Here is a 20,257-nt window from a genome sequence, read left to right as displayed (position 1 = left end):
TATTTACATACTGTGCTAAATAAGGATAATTACTTCAGAAGGTATTAAATTATACAAGAACAACAGCAACAACAAAATATACATCCAGTTTTCTATACAAAATTTTGGCTACATGAAATGCACTCAGCTAGCCCAGCTTTAACTTAATTTAAACCTTGACCTAAACCCTTAAATCTCAATCAATTTTACTGGGGCATATTACAAGCAATTATTTATAGACGCTGTGAATAATGACATGACAAGAGAAACACAGGATCATGGAAAAGTTTTGCTTGTTCAGCATAGCAAATTTTCTCTTGCTACACAAAGGAGCTAGAGAACAGAAAGAACTATTTAACAGAAAGAAAATTGTTGGTGCAAGAAAAATTGCGCATAAAATAACAATAGCTACGCTGTATGTGGAAATGAGAAAAGGCTACTAAATCTTCATGCAATTAAGTTTTGGAGGAGCCTTTTGACTGGACTAGTAGGGGCTAAACTCTGATCCAGTTTCAGGTAGAATTTGATCAAAGTTTCTGAAAACAATTTGCATGACATACTAATACATTATGGGCTGAAATGGTCCAGGAGGTACTTGCCAGTCCTCTTTCCCAGTTTAGCTCTTTGTTTGCAAGTGATATGGGCCTTGTATTAAGATATTTCCTATTCTTGAAAAATGAGCTTTTAAAATGTTATATTGTGCACTTCTTTGTCTGAAATCAGTGTCTTGGGAAGTGCAAAAATGACCAAAGCTTGCAGTTCCTTCTGTCAGTACCTCCACTGGCACAAATTCCGATGATGAGGAAACAGCTGCAGAAGCAACAAAGTCTCATGTAAAAGTCAGGGTGCACACAGTATTTTTCTTATATGAAAGGACTCTATTTGCAGATCTATCCAAAGAGATGTTATATGTGGTCACAGAGTAAGCTTTCCCTCCATTCTATGCATAAAGGCAGTTAAAAAATATGGATTGAGAAGGACTAGAGAGTGCACTGTCCATCTCTTTCTGTCTGCCTGTACGACTGGCAAAGATTTTGCTGTTGAAGATTCTTGATATTTTTGAACTGAAAAAAGATGTGGTAAAGCATATCTGCAGTTCAGACTTTGTTTAATTTTTAAAACAAATTAGTAAACAGTTCAAAACACCCTGAAATTAGTTGTTCCAACTTCCATGACTGTTCTCAGTAACATATTCACCTAATTTTCCACGCTGATCAAAATAGTTAATCCTTCTCCTAAATTAGTTTTTTTTTTTCCCCTTTAACTTTGTGGTGTGGAATTTAGTGCTCATGAAAGGCAAAGAATTGAGAGCTGTGAAATAAAGCAGGCTTTATCAATAGGTGATGTGCACTGCAGGCATCTACAAAGCACATTTGAAAAGGACTAGTGCCCTTTCCTGTGGTGACAGGGTAATTTGATCTCCTTCATTTCTAACTCTGGCACTTTTTTGAGCAAGGGCCTCAAGCTGTATTCAAATTCTGCTAGCCTAAGGGTTTGTTTAATAATTTTCCTTGCCTAATATCATCCTTAATGTTTGCTTACTATCAACAAAATTAATTTCTTATCAGAATCCACAAGAAAGGAAAAGAAATTCTCATTTTGAATGGTGCCTCATTTCACTAAATGAGATCAGTTCTCATTAACAAGTGGAGATTCTAAGTGAATGCAAGATTTATAATGATGACAGGTTTTAATTCCTAAAAGAACACTAGTCTCACTTCCAATTAATTTGTGATCAATAAACATTATCCTTCCCAGTTTAACAGGAGAGAAATTGAGTAATACATACACTCAAATTTGATATTTCGTAGGTTTTCTGGTAAATCATGGAGAGCTACTTTCAGCCACTCATCCAGTTGCTTTGCAAACTTTCGGATCACCTGCGTCAAACTGAAAAAAGAAATCACAACATCACACCATGTTTACTCTGTGCATTGCACTATAAAAGCTGTGAACGTGTGAAGACCATGAGTCATTTATTTACAACTCATTATTATACAGTGTTGCTAATATATTTTGGTTTGTAGGCATGAAGAAAAATTTCTGAAACTTCAGACAACTTTTGCAAGAAAGGCAAAATTTATTACCATGGTCAAAACTTCCCATCTCTGTTCAGCAATTGCTTTGATACTTACAAACAGTATTTTTATTTTAAATAAAATCATTCCCACTCTCCACAAATATGAATTCACAACTGTTTAAAGAAGACAGTAAATCAAAGCTTGGATTTCAGGTCAGTTATGCCCACATTTATACACATGTACAAGGGGATATTCAAGTGGAGCAACCAGCAATTCTGCTGCAGGCCAGAGCCAGTTAGTGAGAGATGATGGTGGTGGGGAGGAATTTTCAGGCCAAGCCCACACAAGGGTGGGAACTGGAGGTACAGCAGGACCTGCCTGCTTAGCCCTTCACAGGACTGGAACTTTCCCAGACAAGTGAAATTTCTCTCTTCTTTCTTGCTACCGTTTCCTGATGGTTCCATCATTTCCTATTAAACTTGGTAGGCAGCTCATTCTGCCCTTCTCATTGGAATCCTCAGTAAAAAATGACAGTTCCCAGGAACAGTTGCAGAGTGTTGTGCAGAGGATCCTAAGAGTTGGCTCTGACAGACAAAGCTGCACTGCCTGTAGCAATGTTAGAAATGCAAAAATGAGAGAGAAAAGATACAAGGAACTTCACCCTTTCAACCAAGAAGCTTTTTCTGTTTGTACTCCTAGTACACTGCATGGAAAACAAGGCAGTAAAATAAACATCAGCCTGCTCTGCTCCACAGAAACACCCAAAGAGAACAGGGGATGGTTGACAACTGCTAGGCTCACTAAAAAGTGCCTTTTCTGGATAGCCAGAATGTGTTCCCAGGAAGTATCTCAGAGGATTCTGGCTGAGTCAGCAAGATTTCCTTCAGGAGCTTCCATTGCAATGAGACCCTTCTTCACCCCCTCCAGTGCAGGCTATGGCTTAATAGCCACAATCTGGCCCTTTATATGCATTACAAAAGTCTATATTCACACTCAAGTCTCTCCTTATTTGCTATGAAAGAACTAAGCAGCTTGAGAAAAGGACTGCTGTTCTGTTTAATCCTTCCAATGAAATAGATTTGGGGGGGGTGAGGGGTAAAGCCTGTAAAAATGTACATGTCTTATCAAGAACAGCCTATGCTTATAGCAGATGTCTTGTGTAAAATACTTTCACTTTAGCAGTCATGAAATGCACATAGAAGAGCAGAACAACATTGTGAAAACATTTTCCTTGCTTAGAGAAACCTTAAAATCTTAAGGGCTAAACACACAGTACGAATAAAAAAACTCCTTGAGCAATACTCTTAACAAATTACTCCATGTCAAGTACACATCAGTCAAATAATAGTAAAGGTGTACAAGACTATTTAGAAAAAGATGGCTTCCTGATGAGCACACAAGTAAAACCAGAGGGGAAAACATGTTGACTACACTCAGTGATTACACTTTTTTGCTGTGGATTGCTCTTTCCTGCTTTACCTCTATGAACAAGAATTCTTGGACTCACATGAACACCAGGTAGGAGGAGACCAGCTGAAATCTACTATATGGATTGGAATAGTGAATTCAGTTTGGGTTTAGCAGAACATTAAGAAACCAAAAAGTAGGTGGTATCCTTCATTGCATAAAAAACCCCAACCCTCCAAGTCTTTGATAATACAAGTCTTGTTAAAATCTGAACATCTTTTGAGGAGCATGTAAGCTCTTCAACTCCTTTCAAATGACACTGTGATTTAAAGTCAGAAAACGGGTGGCAGCAAGCAGCTCTCTGAGAACTGGTGTCATTCTTGAAGAAAAGGAATATAACAAAGACAGCTGAGCTAGAAGGGGTCAGTTACCTGTCAGGTAAGGCTTGTAGGACTGTTGGCATCAAAACTCCAGAAATTGCCTTGTACAGAATTGAGTCACAAACTCCCACTATATTCACTACAGTTGAAGAACCCAGTACAGGCAGCATATGAGGAGGCATCCCTTGCCAAAAGTGCAGAAGAAAACTTTGAACCTGCAATCACAAGAAGAAGCAGGAATGTTAAAATTAAAATAATCAAAGGCCACAAATACCATTCTCTTTAAATGATCGTGCTTAGACAGCTTTTATTTTAGAGGTGGGCTAATGGGGTGCAACACAGACAAGGCATGTTCCTTAACTGCACAGGCTCGTACTGTAACACAGCACAAAATGGGATAATCAATCAAAAGGTGTGGAGACACTCGAGGCTGGTGACAGGGAGTCTTTGTGTCACTGCAGTAGAGACACCCATGGAAATCACTGGATTTTTATCTTTCATCAGTGGCTGATGAGTTTAGCTCTTTGGCTTCCACATGTCAAGCCTTTTTCTCTCTCTTTGCACTCTGTCCCTGTGTACAAAGGAATGCAATCTAGGCCTGGAGGGAGGGAGGGAGGGAGGGAGGGAGGGAGGGAGGGAGGGAGGGAGGGAGGGAGGGAGAAGAGGATAACAAATGGCTTACAAGGATCAATATACCATTTTCTGTCTTTGCTTTGGAAAGAAACACTACACTTCTGGATTTTATCTTTCCTCCACTATGAAAGAAAGTGGAGAAAAAGTGGCAAAAAGCAAAAAAAAACCCCAAAAATAGAGGAGAGATTTCAGACACAGCAAAATATACCTCTAAAAAATTCAATGTAGGCTATAAAGGTGTTATTCAGAGAATGATATGATCAGTTCCACAGGGGTCAGAACACCAGCATTCACGAATTATAACTTTCTGCACACACGCTGTAGTGAAGTAAGCAATCACACCATGTGTAGCAGAGTATTTCCCGTTTATATATTGTTGATGCTCAGCCCCTTCACTACCAGAGATCCTGATAAAACTAATAAAATACAGCATCTTGCTCTTAAGAAACTATTCTGAGACTCGTCCACCTAAATGTCCTGAATGTGTCAAGTATTTTTCTCACATGGAAAATTCTAGACTTAGTGCAGTCGCGCAAAACTAGATTTAAGTCAAAAGAATGTGAGAATTAAAGAAGAAAAGCAAGGAATTTTCTCCCATTGTTCAGAAGAGAGAGTTGAAAGACCCATTTTTTTTTCTCCAGGATCTGAATATCATATTTTAATCAGGTCCTCAGTATCTCTATAGCCAGATTTGTTATCCTAGATAAGAAGCCATCTTCTCATGTAATATAAACCTGCTTGCATTCCAGTAACATTTTATTTTTCAGCTGTAATGATAGAGCTGTCTGTGTGCACTTCTAGCAATCCCTCAAATTCAGTGAGGTATGAACAGGTACAAGCCTTAAACATCTCTAGGAGATGGTGTTCACTGGTGAGCAGTGTGTGTGCTCCTAGCTGCACTGCAGTACAACAGAGCAACTGCAGAGTTCAGCTCCGGCTCTCTGGAATATCTGGGAGGCTGTAATCTCCCACCACTCTGCATTGCTGTTAACAGACCAGCAGAGCCCACTGTTGTTGCTGTGACACTTGCCCTGGCTCTGCTGAGCACAGAGAGGAATTCCTTCAGACAGCTCAGTCCCAACAAAAGCTTCGAAAAGTTGTGGTGGACACACTTCTCGAGTTGTAAGAACTGAATTGTCCAGCATCTTGTAAGGGGATATTGCTACCTTAATCCTGCTGGAGAACAGAGGGCAAAAACATCCTCATTGCTTTTGTTCCTCCAACTCACCCAGCATTATAAGTGAGATTTAGTGCTATCAGTCACATATTAGATACTCAAGTACAGCCATTTTTCCTTGCTCCTGAAAAGCACTGAGCACCACAAACCCCTAAGTCTGTAATACAACATACGAAATGAGGTCTCAAATCCATTGATACCTTATGGATCATTAAACGGCAACTGCAGTTTCTAACCATACCTCATCAAAGTTTGCTCTTATTACAGTGTCTAGTATCCTCTGACAGTGCGTCCTATACATCATAATAAAGGTAGAAACCTGAAAAAGAATGAAGGAGACACACAAAAGATCATTTGGCTTTAAGAAATCCTCTTTTAAAATACCAGAACACAGAGCACAGAAAAAGAAAGTTTTTTCCTTATCTTATCAATGTGCAACTGCAAAAATAATGAAATAAGTTAAATTGTACTTAGATTAGCTGTAAGATGAGTTTTCTTCTCAAAAGTAAATTCTCCCTTTGAATTCATGGATTTTTCTGTCAATAGGATTCTTCAAATGTAAGAGGAGCAAAAAGCCTCAGTGAGATCAAAGACGAGAATGTGGCCCTAATTAGGACATAAAGAACTAAAAAACCCTATTCTTTTGTCTACTTCACATTGATACTACACATGTGAATAGAACCAGAAACCTAGCAAGCTCAGCCAAGAGGAGCCAGAACATTTTTGTCATATGTGCAAATAGGATTCTCTGAATTTCTACTCTAGAAGAAGAAATTCACTAAGTCCCTCTCTACTCAAGAAAGCATTAGAACTGTTTGTCAGTTTGCCATCAACTGTGTTCACAGATTAGAGGGCTGCCCTAAATATTTTAAAAGTTGCTCTCAAACGTCACATAATTTTAAAAGTTGCCCTGCTGTATGTAATGTAAAAAAACGTACATGAGCGTTAGAAATATTGTACAGCTGATAGTGTCAGCTCCCCTTTTTAAGAGAAGATATTTCTTCCTATTAAATTAAGTACTTCAGCCCCCCATAAATCAAATTAAGGCATTATTAAACTTACTCCTGTTTTAAGTCTTTATATATAAGACAAAGCTTTCATCCAGAGCAGGGGGAAAAAAGAAACCAAGACAACCTGAGAAAAGATTTCCAAAGTGTTACCTTCTCCTCTGGCAGACTGGCTGGCAGATTTAGATCTTTGACATTTGGAAACTCTGGCAGCAATGTTCCCAGTTTGGATCGTGGTGAATACGCCACTGTCTGTTTGGTTACTTCTTTTTTTCCCGTCTCGTTGACCCAGGCTGCTCCTTTTTTAGAATACATCACATCATAATACTGGGAGTTTTCTTTCACTGCAATCCCATAATAATGGTACCTGATACATAGAGATGTGTATTTTATAAGCAGAGTGTTTGAAAATTAAAGAAAAATACATAGAGGCAAGGGAAACTGATAATGCAAATGATTTCTACACCAAAAAAGACTGAACAATAGTTTATACATTATTAACAAGCATTGATTCAGCAGCAGAACACTGTGGTAATATATTGAGCTTCCAATTTTCAATCTTTATGGTAAAAGTAAGATGACTCTGTTATAGGGCAGGAAAATTATGTACTTCCACTTTTTTAACTTCTTAGTAAAAAAGAAAAGGATCCTAATGCTACTTGTTGGCAGAGCTCTGCTGTGCAGCTGCTCCTTTAGTTCAGCAATAAGCAGAGCTACAGATCCTCTGAACCAGCCCTTCTGTTGTTATTTCAGCTCCCTGATTCTCAGGCTGTTGAGGGTTGGTTTGGACCCTGAAAAGCACAAGTCTTTATTGCAAATGAGTTGATCAGAAATGTTTCAAAAATTGAAAACACTTCAATTTTCAAATAAAAGAGGGGGGAAAGGCTTGTTCCAATTATTCGCTTCATACTCTAGCATCAAGCACTGGGCTTTGATCGGTGAGAGATAGGACACAGCACTAACTCTGTCTGTGAGGCTGCTCTGGGAATTACAGTGTGGCTGTGCTATGGAAACAGATTGGTGGCCTTGTGGGACAAGTTTGTACTACCACTCAGCTTTATTATAGGTGCTGGTGGAAGCACTGGTTATCAAGCAAAATTCTTGCATCAAAGCAGCAGAGATTTCACCTTAGCCCTCCTGTAATTTCCTAACTTTCATTTCAGTTTCTCAGCTGCAGGGGCCCAACCCATCAACTAAATTAGTTGTGACTACAAAATGCATCACAAGATTGCTTTGCTAGTATACTTTTGCTTCAGCCAAATCCTACACAGATTTTTCAGTGATCCTCCCCTTCTCTGCTTATAGCCTATCAGATCATCATGAGACTGTCTTCTGGATCCCACTATGATGGCACAAGAAATTTCCATCTCTGGATGCTTCTTTGACTCTTCAGTCAGTTACTGCTTCAGAGTGCTGACACCAAATCTGTTCATTCGGACACAAATTCACTTGAGGCAGTTCTACAAAGGTCATCAATGAAATTAATTAAAGAGTAGCGTGTAAGTGATAGTAGTTTAAACTAACTGGTGACTTTTCCTTTTCTGCTCACAGTCATTCACCTACAGATCTCTGCATATCATAATCCCCAGCAGAAAATAGTGGCAAAGAGCTGGAAGCCCAAACTCTTCTATCAGCAGACATGGGCTGAGAGGAGGCCTGGGGTGATGTAGGAAATTTCTAGTACATGGTTCCTAGCCATACTTACTGAGGGCATTCCCTACTTTCCATTAAAAATAAAAACTATCTTGAACTCAACATTGAATAATCCAAGTGACATTTCTTAAAACATTCCACTGACATGGTATGAATGGAATTTCCTAGCTTCAATACCTGAGAAAGTAATAGTATTGGCTCCAAACTTTCCCATCTGATCTTAGGTCAAAACATGCATTGCGTACAAGAAACCAGGCTCCAGAATGTTCCTAACCTCTTACAGGTAACTAATGGCAAAGGGTTACAACACCAGCTGTAGAAGTTTTGTTTTGTTTTTTCTTTTATTTTAGCTTGAAGGGTAACACCTCTAGCTCTTAGTTTATGTGCCCAGTTTGGTCCCTGGCAGTGTGCACTGAACATAAAGACCATAAAACTCACACACGGCCTATGTGCTACATCTGGGGTAGGGGAACCCAAAAGGAAATGCTCTGGGGAGCCAGCAGCACAAATTGCTCAGGGAAGGGCAGGAAGAGGGAAAAAGAGAATGTAGGACTGAAAGGCTTGTATAATTTAAATTTCAATTACTTTAAACATAATTTAAACTTTAAACAGCAGTCAGTCCTGTATCAAGTTTTGCCCTAAATCAGTGAAGGAAAAAAAAAAAAAGCAAGCCTGGAAAATGTAGTAGAATTTCACTGTGCAGTGTTTAATTCATGGTATATTTCACTTAGTAGTATACTGCATAGAAGAGGTTTCCATGGAGTTTAAAATCACACAGACAGCAGCAGCAAAATTAACTCCAAAATTTTTTTACATAGCTTCTTTTTTCGTTAATTTTACTATCCCAAAGTGCAAAAATTCACTGAAGTAGTTTACACAGATTATTCTCCAATTATTTTTTGTATTCCTATCAGAAAAAAAACCCTTCAACTTAGTTCAATAAACAGGGCTTGAAAGTTTGATATGTAGAAGAATAATAGGCAGACAACAAAATTGGTTTTGTGTTTAAGAGAAATACTTTTTACCCTCATTGATCTCTTATATACAGCATTCCTTTAAAGAAAGGAGCAAAATTCCCTTCACACCGTGTAGCTTCCACTCACACCTTGTTTGAAGGTTTGAGTTGAAAGAGAAGAGTTTCAGACTACAATACAGGAAGAAACTGGCTTTTATGTTCAGCAGCCTTCTCACAGCTCACCTGTGATGGAACTGTTTCTAAGCTCAGTGTGACAGAGAACAGCTGCATCTGGCTGCTCACATCAATAAACCAGCTGCAAAACAGAAAGCTTTCCACTGATGAGCACCACCAACGCAGCTCTGAACTTAGTAATGTTCCAAGGCAGCTGTGCTATAAAAAGACTGAAGGCAGAACAGTGTGAAGTCAGATAATCTTAACCACTTCTATGACTGAATTCCCTTTGGCAATAGCAGGGAAGTGGAACAAAAATAATACTGGCAGCAATTGGTCAGCACAGTTGGTGATAAAGGGACTGAAGTGTTAATGCTTAAATTTCTTTATGTAACAATTAACTGGAATGCAGTCAGATGTTTCTGAAAACAAAACCAAAGCTCAGTTACAGCTGTGCTGCGTCCACCAAGGAGAGTATTTATCTTAAAATATGGCACACAGGTAGTCTCTGTGTGCATGACAGAAACCCTATTTGCTAGACAGGGGGCAGAACCATTGCACAAGTGGCATGAAAGGAGTATGTGACCTGAAAGCTGCTCTGACAGGCGGGCAGGTTACAGGGAAATTGTGTAAGAAATATTAAGTCCCAGTGAGAGTAAAGAAACAGCTTTTGGAGTTGCAAGACACCCCTAGTTAGCAGATGAAGAGTGTCTTGCCCTCTGAGAGACTCCTGGAGTGGAGGAGTTCTGGTTTGGAAATAGAGCAGTCCTCACTCCTTTCATTTAATGTAAGGACAAGTAACAAAAGTTGCAGCTGATGCCAGGATGATTTGATGGGCAATAGGGGGTACTCATATGAATATGTCCACAATGCATCTTGTTCACACTTTCACTCTGTCTTCACAAAACTTATATTCAGTACAAAATCCTGACTCTCTTATTATGGTCCTATCATGCTTTCCTAGTATGCTGTTGGGCTAGCTCAGAATTTCCACCTGAGAGGTTTCTGGTGGCTTTGATGAGTGGTATTATGGCAACTCTGAATTTCCATTTGGGACCATTCCTAAAATGAAATTTCAATTAGCTACTTAAATATGTCTGCTCTAGAAAAAGAAATCTTAGTTATAAAAACTAAGGAAATATCAAGCTGGGGGGAAGAACATTTTGTCCCATCAAAGAAATACTGCTTTGCATGGACCAGTTAGTAGAAGAGCTACACACAGTAGTAGAGCCACAGTAAAGTTGTCTTCAATGGCATTTCTTTTAGCATCTTAGTTTCTTTTTTTCTTTAAAGAGCAGTTCATTCTAGCTTTAGTATGTAAGCTCCATCCTAATAGCATATTTAATTCTCAGCATTTAGCCATATTGTGTTTTACAGGCTTTATTTTGCAAGAGAAGCTTTACCCACAACATTTTTCAAACACACCACTTCAGATTTTCATTTCCCCTTCCATAGTTTTTCACTTGTGATCTATAGGCACTACACTTTTGCTACTCTGTAGGATTCTATGAAAGCTAGCGAGAAAAGCAGATTTTATTATGTGAGGGGCCTTATGCTTGCTACAAAAAGATTCAAGGAGTCCACAAGCAGAAAAAAGTGTAAAAACATTGTTGTATCCTCTACATGAATTGGTAGAATCACAACTTATCAACAATTGGAAAAAGTCAAATATCCCAGAAACCACATTCTAAATTCTGAATCAGTTTCTCAATCTGGAATTAGGATGAACTGTTTTCAGAAAAACCTATCTTTTGGGCAAGGCAATAAGTTAATTCTTTAGTCACCTAAAGGTGTGTTGGATTTCATTACATGGGAAAAATGGTGGTTAAATATAGGTTTGTGAGCAGTTTCAGTTTAGATCAATGCATGTTCTTCCTAAGTTTTAAAGAGTGTTCTGACACTTGTTCTCTAGACTGAAACGTGACGCTAACCTGTTGTTACTTCCCAGCCTCCAACAGTGGCTCCATTACTCCTGAGTGTGAATGTCCTTTATATTGTGTAAAGTGAGTTGAGATAAAAAGCAATATGAAAAATACTGCTAATCAAATCAGTAAAATGACCACCTTTGCAGGATCACTGCTGAATCTATAAGATAATGTAAAGACTACAATAGAACCTCCAAAGTTAAGTTCCCAACTGCACAAATGAGAACTGCCTGTTCTCATTCCCTGTTCAGTAAAGCCAGAGCCAGATGGGGCCCTGTCAGAGATGATAATAATACCATACACTGCTTACTTTGATTGGCCTCTTGTTCCGAGTCTTCTTGTCGTTAGTTGTGGAAACTGTTGTCTTATTATCTGCAAATAGATAGAGCTGATATTAAGACAAATGGAAACACACACTTACTAATGCTTAAATTAATATGGACTTTTAAGACAAAAAAGTAGAAAAACTGTACTGTGATGTCTACGAAATATGTGGTTGGAGAAATCAGAAATAAAGCTCTTGATTTATTCCACATCTGAAGGGGGGGAAATATTTTAAACTTCACTATGATTTCATTAACTACCATTAATTTAAATACTTTCAGAAGTTACTGGAATAGAACATATTACCTTTAAAATCTGAGATTAGTTCTGCCTCTTAACTAAGGAGAACTGTACTTAGAATTGGCCTACTACTTATGTCACTTTGCAGGATCAACAAAATTCTCTACAGACCTTCACAAACCAGCCACTAAACACTTCTTGTCCTAAAATATGATTCTCTGAAAAAGTTTCGGTTTTTGACAGGGGCATCACCTCTACCAAAGAAAACTCATCATGGCATTTGTAAAGATACCTCATAATCAATTCATCCTCTATGGAAAACAAGTGGATCTCAGAAACAGCAGGATGTCATTAAGAATCCAAGCTCTAGTGTGTCAGCAGACATTAAAAGAATGTTGCTACTGCAACCAAAACTTCTTCAGGGCCAGTTACATTTAAGGAAATAAATCAATGAATGTAGATTGTGCCTTAAGTCACCAGAGACTCTATCAACCAGGCTAATCCTGATGAAAAAGCTTTGCTGTTGTTGCTGGAAAGGAGATGCTCAGAACCTTCAAGGATTGAACCAGATTCTCACTGGGGTCTGCTGTAGTAGGAAAAGTCTTCTGCCAGAACAGTCATGCAACAAAAAGTGCAGTAAGCCTTGAAGATTTACTTGCAAAGGAGTTCCTTCCTTTTAAAATCTGTATCCATTTTAATTGTGTTTTTGTTATATAAATCACTAAATGCTTCCTCTTTGGGTGTAACACCAACCAATATTAAAGGAAAACAAGCCTGCAAGATGGAATATAACTGTTCAACTAGCAATAAAGTCAATTAAAATTGATTAAATAATATAGATTTTTTTCTCCATTACCCATTTTGCCTCCCTGATAAATATTTAATCCTGACAGATGACAAAGCTTTGGAACACGTATTTAGATCAAAAGGTGCTATATAAATATAGACATTACAATGTCACATGTTTGACCATTTCTTCAGTACTTTTTGGGGGGTTTTAGTAAAGGTACAACCATCTTCCCTTAGTATTACATAAAAATTGACCTAAATTGGTTTCCAAGAGCTTTGCACAAGGTGGCTGATGTCAAAAATGCAGCAAAGACTCAGAGCCACTAGGTTGTTCAGTTTTAATTTCTGGGACAAAACTTCAGCAAACAGTAAAACACTTCTGTGGAGCTGTGAAAGTTCAGCCTAGCTGTTTGATAAATGAGCAGACAGGCAAGCAGCCCTTCTTTCTTTTTTTGTATGGATTCAATGAAGCCTGCCTAAAGAACACCACATGCTGTTCCAGCTACTGATCTAACATTCCGCAACATCTCAGCCTTCCAAATTCCCTTTAATTACACATTAATCCCACCCCTCTCTCTTTCATTTTCTGCAGACAGGGTTGGGGGCTCCACAAGGCTGTGGGAAAAAAAGGTAGTGCTGAAGATCTACTTTCTGAGGATGGTTTCTTTTGGGCTAGGGGATTTTTTAAAGACTGGTTGTGTTAGTTTTTTGATTGGTTTTGGGGGGGAGTTTTTTTGTGTCAGTTGTCTTTTAGAAAATACCATCTCTGTCCAAAAGCAGCTCTTACAGCAGTTGATTTAATATTAGAGATAGTTTTACTCTATTATTCCTCGAGGAACAGCATCAAACCGTATTACTTTCAAGTCTTTCTAGCAGCAGTGAAGTGTTACAATGTTAAATGCTACTTTATGAACCATATGCTGTGGGAGTTACTGGGATTTAAATAAATCAGCCAATTTCTACATACTACGGCAGAAGTGATCAGGAAAACAGAATAATAATGAAGCAGCTGATCAGATGATCCCTTTTTCTTTTCTTTGTTTGCTTTTCAAATCCAGCACATTTGAAATAAATACACCTCTCAGAATGTATCTTAAAAGTATGCATCACTTAAAACACAATTTCCCAGTAATTTACAAAAAAAAACCCAAAAAGAGAATAATCAAGCAAAGCTTTGGAAAAAGAGCCAGGACTATTTTATCTAATGCTGCATATATAAAATATGAAATGGTATGCTTACACCTAGGTGCTTGTACATATATGCATGGTTATTAATGTCTGTGTTTGAAATGAAACAAGTCAGGTACTAAAAGAACTCTCTGTTCATAGAAATGTTTATATTCAGCTATGCTTATGCAAATCTCTGTGCAATGATACTAGTAAAGGCACGAAGATTACCCTGAAAGGGGAGAGGAAATCAGGCAGGACAAAGTGGAGTTCACTGTGTGCTGAAATCAGTGGAAAAAGCAGAGAACCAAATGTGTAGTTTTAAAAAAAATTTTATCATTGTCAACCTGAAAAATCACTGCAGAAGTATCTCATTTTTGGTTTAATGTCTATTAGCTTTTAAAGATCTAGAGACAAAATGTGTTAACTTTACAGTTGTTTGGGGAGGGAAGTGGGTTCTAATTGCCAGACATGAAAATCTAGCTTTGGATCTGAAAACTAAGTTGGATCATTTTCCTCCCATCACTGCAGTGAGGTTTGCACAAGCAAATGAATCAAGACCAGACCACGCAGTCTGAGCTATTTTCTGAATGGGAAGTCCCCATTCTCACAGTAGTTCTGGCTTCTCAACAGTAACAGCGGTAAAATCTAACATTGTCCTTCAGTGGAGCTAAAATTTCGTCTCACACTTCTCCAAAGTGACCATAATTCCAGCTGCGCAGTAAAAACTGTGGAGTAAAAAGGTACAGGTTTTACATTTTCCAAATTAAATTTCACCTAAGTCACATGGCAATTTTGACTTTTGGGCATTTTAGGCTACCTGATTTTTAGTTTTGAAACACATGTAGACCAGGAATTTCACATGGAAATAGCTTCTGTCCCTACTATGTTAGCCTCAGAAAAAAAAAGTTCCTGCAATTCCTTTCTCAGTTACTGAACTTCAATGTGTTCTCCCTCTCTTTTCTCTGTACCCTGCTTAAGACATGATCTTGCCTTCTGCCTACCAAAGATCTTCTATGCCTTTCTCGATTAAAAGCAATAACACGAAGAACTGTTTGATGCCTCAGGTTTTAGATTTTACATTTTCCAGATTCTATTCTGCTTTAGTGTGTAAGTCTAGGCTTCAGATTAGGGGACAGTAAGCTCTCTCCACAGAATAGGTAGACAAAACAATTCCTTCTCTGGGGACCCAAGGACAGCCTATCCAGATCTCAGGCCCAAGACCATAAACAACAGTGGACCAAAGAGAGAAAACAATGAGGATGGGACTTCATGGGCTAAAACTGTAATTGGAAAATTAGCTCCAATATGCTAATGGACCCAAACTTACAAAAGTGTGAGAACCTGTGACCTGTCGCCCATTTTGTGGGCCATTTTGGGTTGTGCTGCCCAAGGTGTATCTATCTGAGGCCTCTTAATAAATACCTACTTTATTCTTTTGCTCTGTCTAGTCTCTGTTCTAGGTCAACCTTCAAAAGGCATCACTTTATCTTCTGCTGAGTGCTTACTGCATACATAAAATAAAGTCATTACATTACAAAACAACATATATATAGTTTACACTTTTTTCAGAGGACTAGTATATCCAGGTCAGCATTTGTTGAACATTGCTTCAGACAATCCTGACAAATGGTTTTTGGAATATCTGTGCAGGTCGATCACATGGGGAGATAACATGATTTTTATCCCACTTCAGCTTTTTAAACCTAGCAGAAGTGTCTGAATAAACTTGAATTAAAAATCTAGTTACTTGTATTTTTGGTTATTCTTAAGGCAATATAATTAAATGGGTTTCTTGAGCATCCATGTAAAACATGGAAAACTTTATGAGCAACAACTAAAAAAGATCCTGTAAGGGTCTGTATCAGAGTCTGCACAATTTATTAATTTTAGGTACTGCTAGCTGCAGGAGCTGTTCTGTTACCCACAAATGGCTGCAAGGGTGCATTCTTTCAACCTCATTACTGCCGGCTGTCATTTCTGCCACTGCCTCTCTCCCCACATCTCCAGTTCTGTAACATTATAACACAAGCAGATCCAGGCTCAGCGTTTAAATGAGGAATTACAGAATCACAGAATGGCTTGAGTTGGGAGGGACCTTAAAGATCTTCTTTTTCCAAACACTCTGCCATGGGCATTCTGCTTTCACCACCACGCTGTCACCCATCACTCCTCATTGCATTCACTACCAAAAGGTGAACTCTATGTTTCCAAATTATTGTATCTAAAATCATCTATGATATGTCAAAACAAATCAGGGAAAAGAAATCTTGTAAAGCATCTTATGTGTCTGTCTTCATGCAAGCAAGGATGGAAGAAACTAGAGATATCTGGAAATTCCTGAAATAACCCTTTTCCTCCCTCCTTTGTCAAAATATTAAATTTTACTCTGGGGCAACAGGTAGAGGATGGCTTTTAAAAGTCTTTCCACTAGAATGTTTTAAATTTCTGCTTTTCAAAAGGCATGATGCACCTGATCTAGAGAGATGTTATTCTTCATTACTCATGTTCCTTTCTATTTGACATAATTCTAGCCTTGCTTCTAGAACTTCACAAAGCAGAGAAATAAGATCAAATTAACTGGCAATGCAGCAAATTCGCACTGCCAGAATGAGAAGTGGATTCCAGGCTCTGCACTCCCTAGCTCAGTGAGATTCTAGAGAGATTCTACATAATGTGGAATAAATTCTCTTTCCTCCCATAACAATTCTTCATAACAGGGCCTAGTTCTGCTTCTCTCAATTCAGGTTTCAGGTCCCATATCTAGACAGCATGCTTTTCTTTTGTGAAGTGAGGCATAGAAGATATGTATTTATTTACTAACTTCTATTGTGGTGTTTCAGTCTTAATATTCTTTGCCATGGCAGCAGCAAAACGTCAGTGATAACAAATATAGCTGCATTCTCACAGAGCTATGTTTTCCTTATTCTCACTGCTATGAAACACAAGCAATACTGATGTCCTCAGTCTTTTAAGGGAAAGGGTCTTTGGTTCATTCGTCTTTGACCCAGTACTGATCCTGCTGGATCTTTCCAGGGTTTCCCCATCAGTTTTAGTGGTTTTCAAAATCCTCCTCTGAGACAGGTGTTATTATTATTAACACCTGTGATAATAATAATAATAATAATAATAATAATAATAATAATAATAATAATAATAATAATGTTCCTTTCGGCTCAAAATGGCTTGGAGCTGATTCAGCATCATATTTTCTTGAGGAAATGGTCAAGAAAATTTGCACCAAGAAATATCCATTGATAGGAAAGAGCATAATCAAAGTAGCCTGAAACACCATTTCTGTCTCTCAAATCCACCAAACTGTGTAAACAAAAGGAGAACAGGCATGACTGTGTCTATACCTTCTCTACCCCTTGCTTGTTTACCTGCATGGCCAGGAGGGAAGGCTGCAGTGTACAGGCTCAGTATCTTGGCCGCAGATCTGTTGTCTGTCAAGATTCAATAACCTTCCCATTTCTCTCCACTTACCTTTCTAAGTTTTGGAATAGGGCATGGTCTAACTCTAGGATAAAAACTTGTTTCTTGCATTGATGTGGCTCAACTGACACTGCAAAGCAAGGCAGAAAAATCTGCTGGCCTTTTGTCTAATGTCTGTGCCCAACTCTGCTTGCTATGGAGATTAGATTCTGTGAGGAACTCCGACTGTACTGGCCACTGCAATGAAGCTTGCAAGACCGCTTCTCAAATTCATCTATGTAAAACAATATCCTCCTTCAGCAGTTCCTCTCCCAGACAGAATCCAGCCTAAGGCATGATCAAACAGATATACTGCACCCCAACAAAGCTGCAAACACTGAGTGCTCTGCCTCAGATCCTTAGCTGAGCTGCAGCCACTTTTGGTGCTGACTTGCTGAAGCCAAGCAGATCTAAAGCCCTGCACAGCTCACCCTGCTCTGTACTGGTGCCAGCACAGTGCCTGCCATTACCCAGCCTATCTGTGGGAAAAGGCTGAGCGCCAGGATCCCTGCACTCTGGCAGACCCTGAGCTGTAAGCACAGCCTCTGGGGCGTCTTGACAAGGCATGAGGTAAAGCAGCCCTGGGGCCAATCCGTGCTTAAGGCCTATCTGGAAGCCAGATGCTTGAAGTGGCAAAAACACTAAAAGTCCCATTTCTGTAGGATATTGAGAAAGCAACAGTCACTCCAGAGAAACTGAGGTGTCGTCACTGGTTTTCTTACTCCCCAAGCTCAAGAAGAAAAAGGCAGTGGTCAGTAACCTGCAACAGTACAAGAATCAGCTAAGCAGAGCCAAGGGAGCAAAGACTTTTACAGCTATTCTGCAGGATCACCATGGCCCACATCAGCATGACTGCTGGCTTCTGCAGGACCTGTGTTATAATGGTCTCATCAGAGGATCTTGGCCTAGAAGATTCAGAGTTGGGAAGAAAACTCATACTGGTGGTAACTGTTCTTCAGTCAGGAATCCTAGCTGTTCAAAAGGGATGAAGGGAAACCGGGGACTGCTCAGATAGCAGTGACAGACTCATTCAGTGCAATAAGAGAAACTACATCCTCACATTTACATTGATATTTTCCCCCAGTTCTATTTTTGTATTCAGTGTTGTAGAAATTGCTCATAATAGAGCAAGTGTTATTTTAATCCATCAGAAGAGAGCACTAAGAGTAAATTCGGCTTTGCTGTACCAGTTACTATTGAGGCTCCTTAAGAGCAAATTGAGAGTAAAGAAATAAACACATCTTCAGAAGTATCTCCTTATGAACAACAGCAGGCAATTTCCTGATATGTGCATTTCAATGCAAAGACAAATCAGAATGCAATCGCATCACAATGTCATTACCAGAGAGGATTCAATAAAGGTCTTTTCTGCCCTTTTCAAACTTTAAAATGATATAGTATAACAGCAAGAAACTGTAAAACTTATTTATCCTAGTCATGCTTGGAGGAACAATTCTGAAAGCAAAACTTCTGAGCATAGACACAGTGCATCATCACGAAAAACGAGTCTGGCTGGTACAGCTTGTACCTCACTGGAGCAAAGTAAACTACTGGGGAAAAAAGGTTCTTTCCTAACCAATATTACAAGTCTGTTGTGGACTTTGCCTATTATCTAGTGAAATGCATTCACTGGAATGTAATTTTCAATTACAGCAAAGCCAGTCAGAGCAATAAAATTTGTGAGAGCATGCATCCATGTTAAACCTCTTTAAGATGCCAAAATGATGTAAAGGGACCTCAGATGGGCGGAAATCACCCTGAGAAGTGTCACCAACCTTCGTTTCCCTTTTCAAATATTAGTTTGTTACTGCTTGTCAAAAGACACGGCAGGAAAGCCCCAAAAGAAAAGAAAAGATAAAGAAAAAAAGGAAATCAGAAGAGGAAAGTATTTATCCTCCAGGGGGCACATGGGAGTTGGGAAGAACTCAGCTTCATGAGGCTGCGAAGCGATTCCACCAGAAGTTTCTCAGGGCTCTGGGGGAGAGATGTGGCAGGGCACGGCAGGGGAATTAGCACTGCCCAGTAAATTTAAAGCAATGAACTGAGGACACGGAGGATGGGACAGATCGCTGCAGTTGAGGAAGATTACATCTTCGAGGGTCCTGACTAAAAACCAGTGTACATACAGGGTCACAGAAGAAACAAGAACAAAAATCAGTGTTGGAAATAAAAGTGAAAGAGAAACTCAAAGAATTGCCAATGCAGCTAGCAGCTCAGAGGAATGGTAGAGCCAGGAGAAGCCTTATGGCACCCACCCCTACACAGTAGCTGCTGAGGGCTTTGAAAATGCTCAAAACATTTCTGATTTTTTTGATTCAGTGAAGGCCCTTATTAAGAATGATTTAGTTTTTGCAATTAAACCCATTAAGAACTCTTTGCATAGTGTGTTAATAATCACCAGCATTTTATATTAACATGTTGCTCAGATAAAACCCAAAACAAACATACATCTACAGAACATTCCCTGCAGCAGGCAGGGGCAGAACTTTCAGCTGGAAACACCTCAAACTGCTGTCCAGAGCCCCAAGGTCCCGGAGCAGAGCCCGAGGCATTGGCAGCACAGGGCTGAGGGGCACAAGGCTGCCATCCTTTTGAAGTGACCTCAGCAACAGGGCTTTCACTCCTCCTGCCTGCAGACTAATTCTCAGTCTGAACATGTTCCCTGTGAGAGAGCTTGTTCTCATATGCAACATTAAATTGTTAATAACTCAATGACACACCTGCCCTGCCTCACTGTACCTCCCTGTCTTCTCACTGGTTCCATGGAACATTTTTACTTTTTCTGCCTCACTTTTGCACGGAATCAAAATATAATATGCTTGGCTGTCTACAGTAAGAGCAGGAGTTTAACACTGGACTCTGTACCTGATGCTGAGCTGTACCTGCTAAATTACTGGGCCCTCTCTTATGGGGTCAAAGGGTAGATATAGGTCTATTTGTGCTAGGTCCTAT

The 20,257-nt window shown here is 39.2% G+C and overlaps 1 protein-coding gene across 1 annotated transcript in view; it reads right to left on the bottom strand.

Annotated features, from left to right (window-relative positions):
- RFX4 (regulatory factor X4) overlaps nucleotides 1-20,257 on the bottom strand; it is an 83,979-nt gene that overhangs the window by 31,675 nt on the left and 32,047 nt on the right. The window contains exons 6-10 of the mRNA XM_058805927.1: nucleotides 11,622-11,683; nucleotides 6,758-6,971; nucleotides 5,839-5,916; nucleotides 3,839-4,002; nucleotides 1,769-1,869 (exon numbers count right to left, since the gene is read on the bottom strand). Coding sequence (XP_058661910.1) covers nucleotides 1,769-1,869; nucleotides 3,839-4,002; nucleotides 5,839-5,916; nucleotides 6,758-6,971; nucleotides 11,622-11,683 — 619 coding nt within the window. The remainder of the gene's footprint in view (nucleotides 1-1,768; nucleotides 1,870-3,838; nucleotides 4,003-5,838; nucleotides 5,917-6,757; nucleotides 6,972-11,621; nucleotides 11,684-20,257) is intronic.

The sequence above is a fragment of the Ammospiza caudacuta genome, chromosome 5 (assembly GCF_027887145.1).
Source record: "Ammospiza caudacuta isolate bAmmCau1 chromosome 5, bAmmCau1.pri, whole genome shotgun sequence".
In the NCBI taxonomy this organism is placed as follows: Eukaryota; Metazoa; Chordata; class Aves; order Passeriformes; family Passerellidae; genus Ammospiza; species Ammospiza caudacuta.
This window is presented reverse-complemented; position numbering and strand designations above follow the sequence as displayed.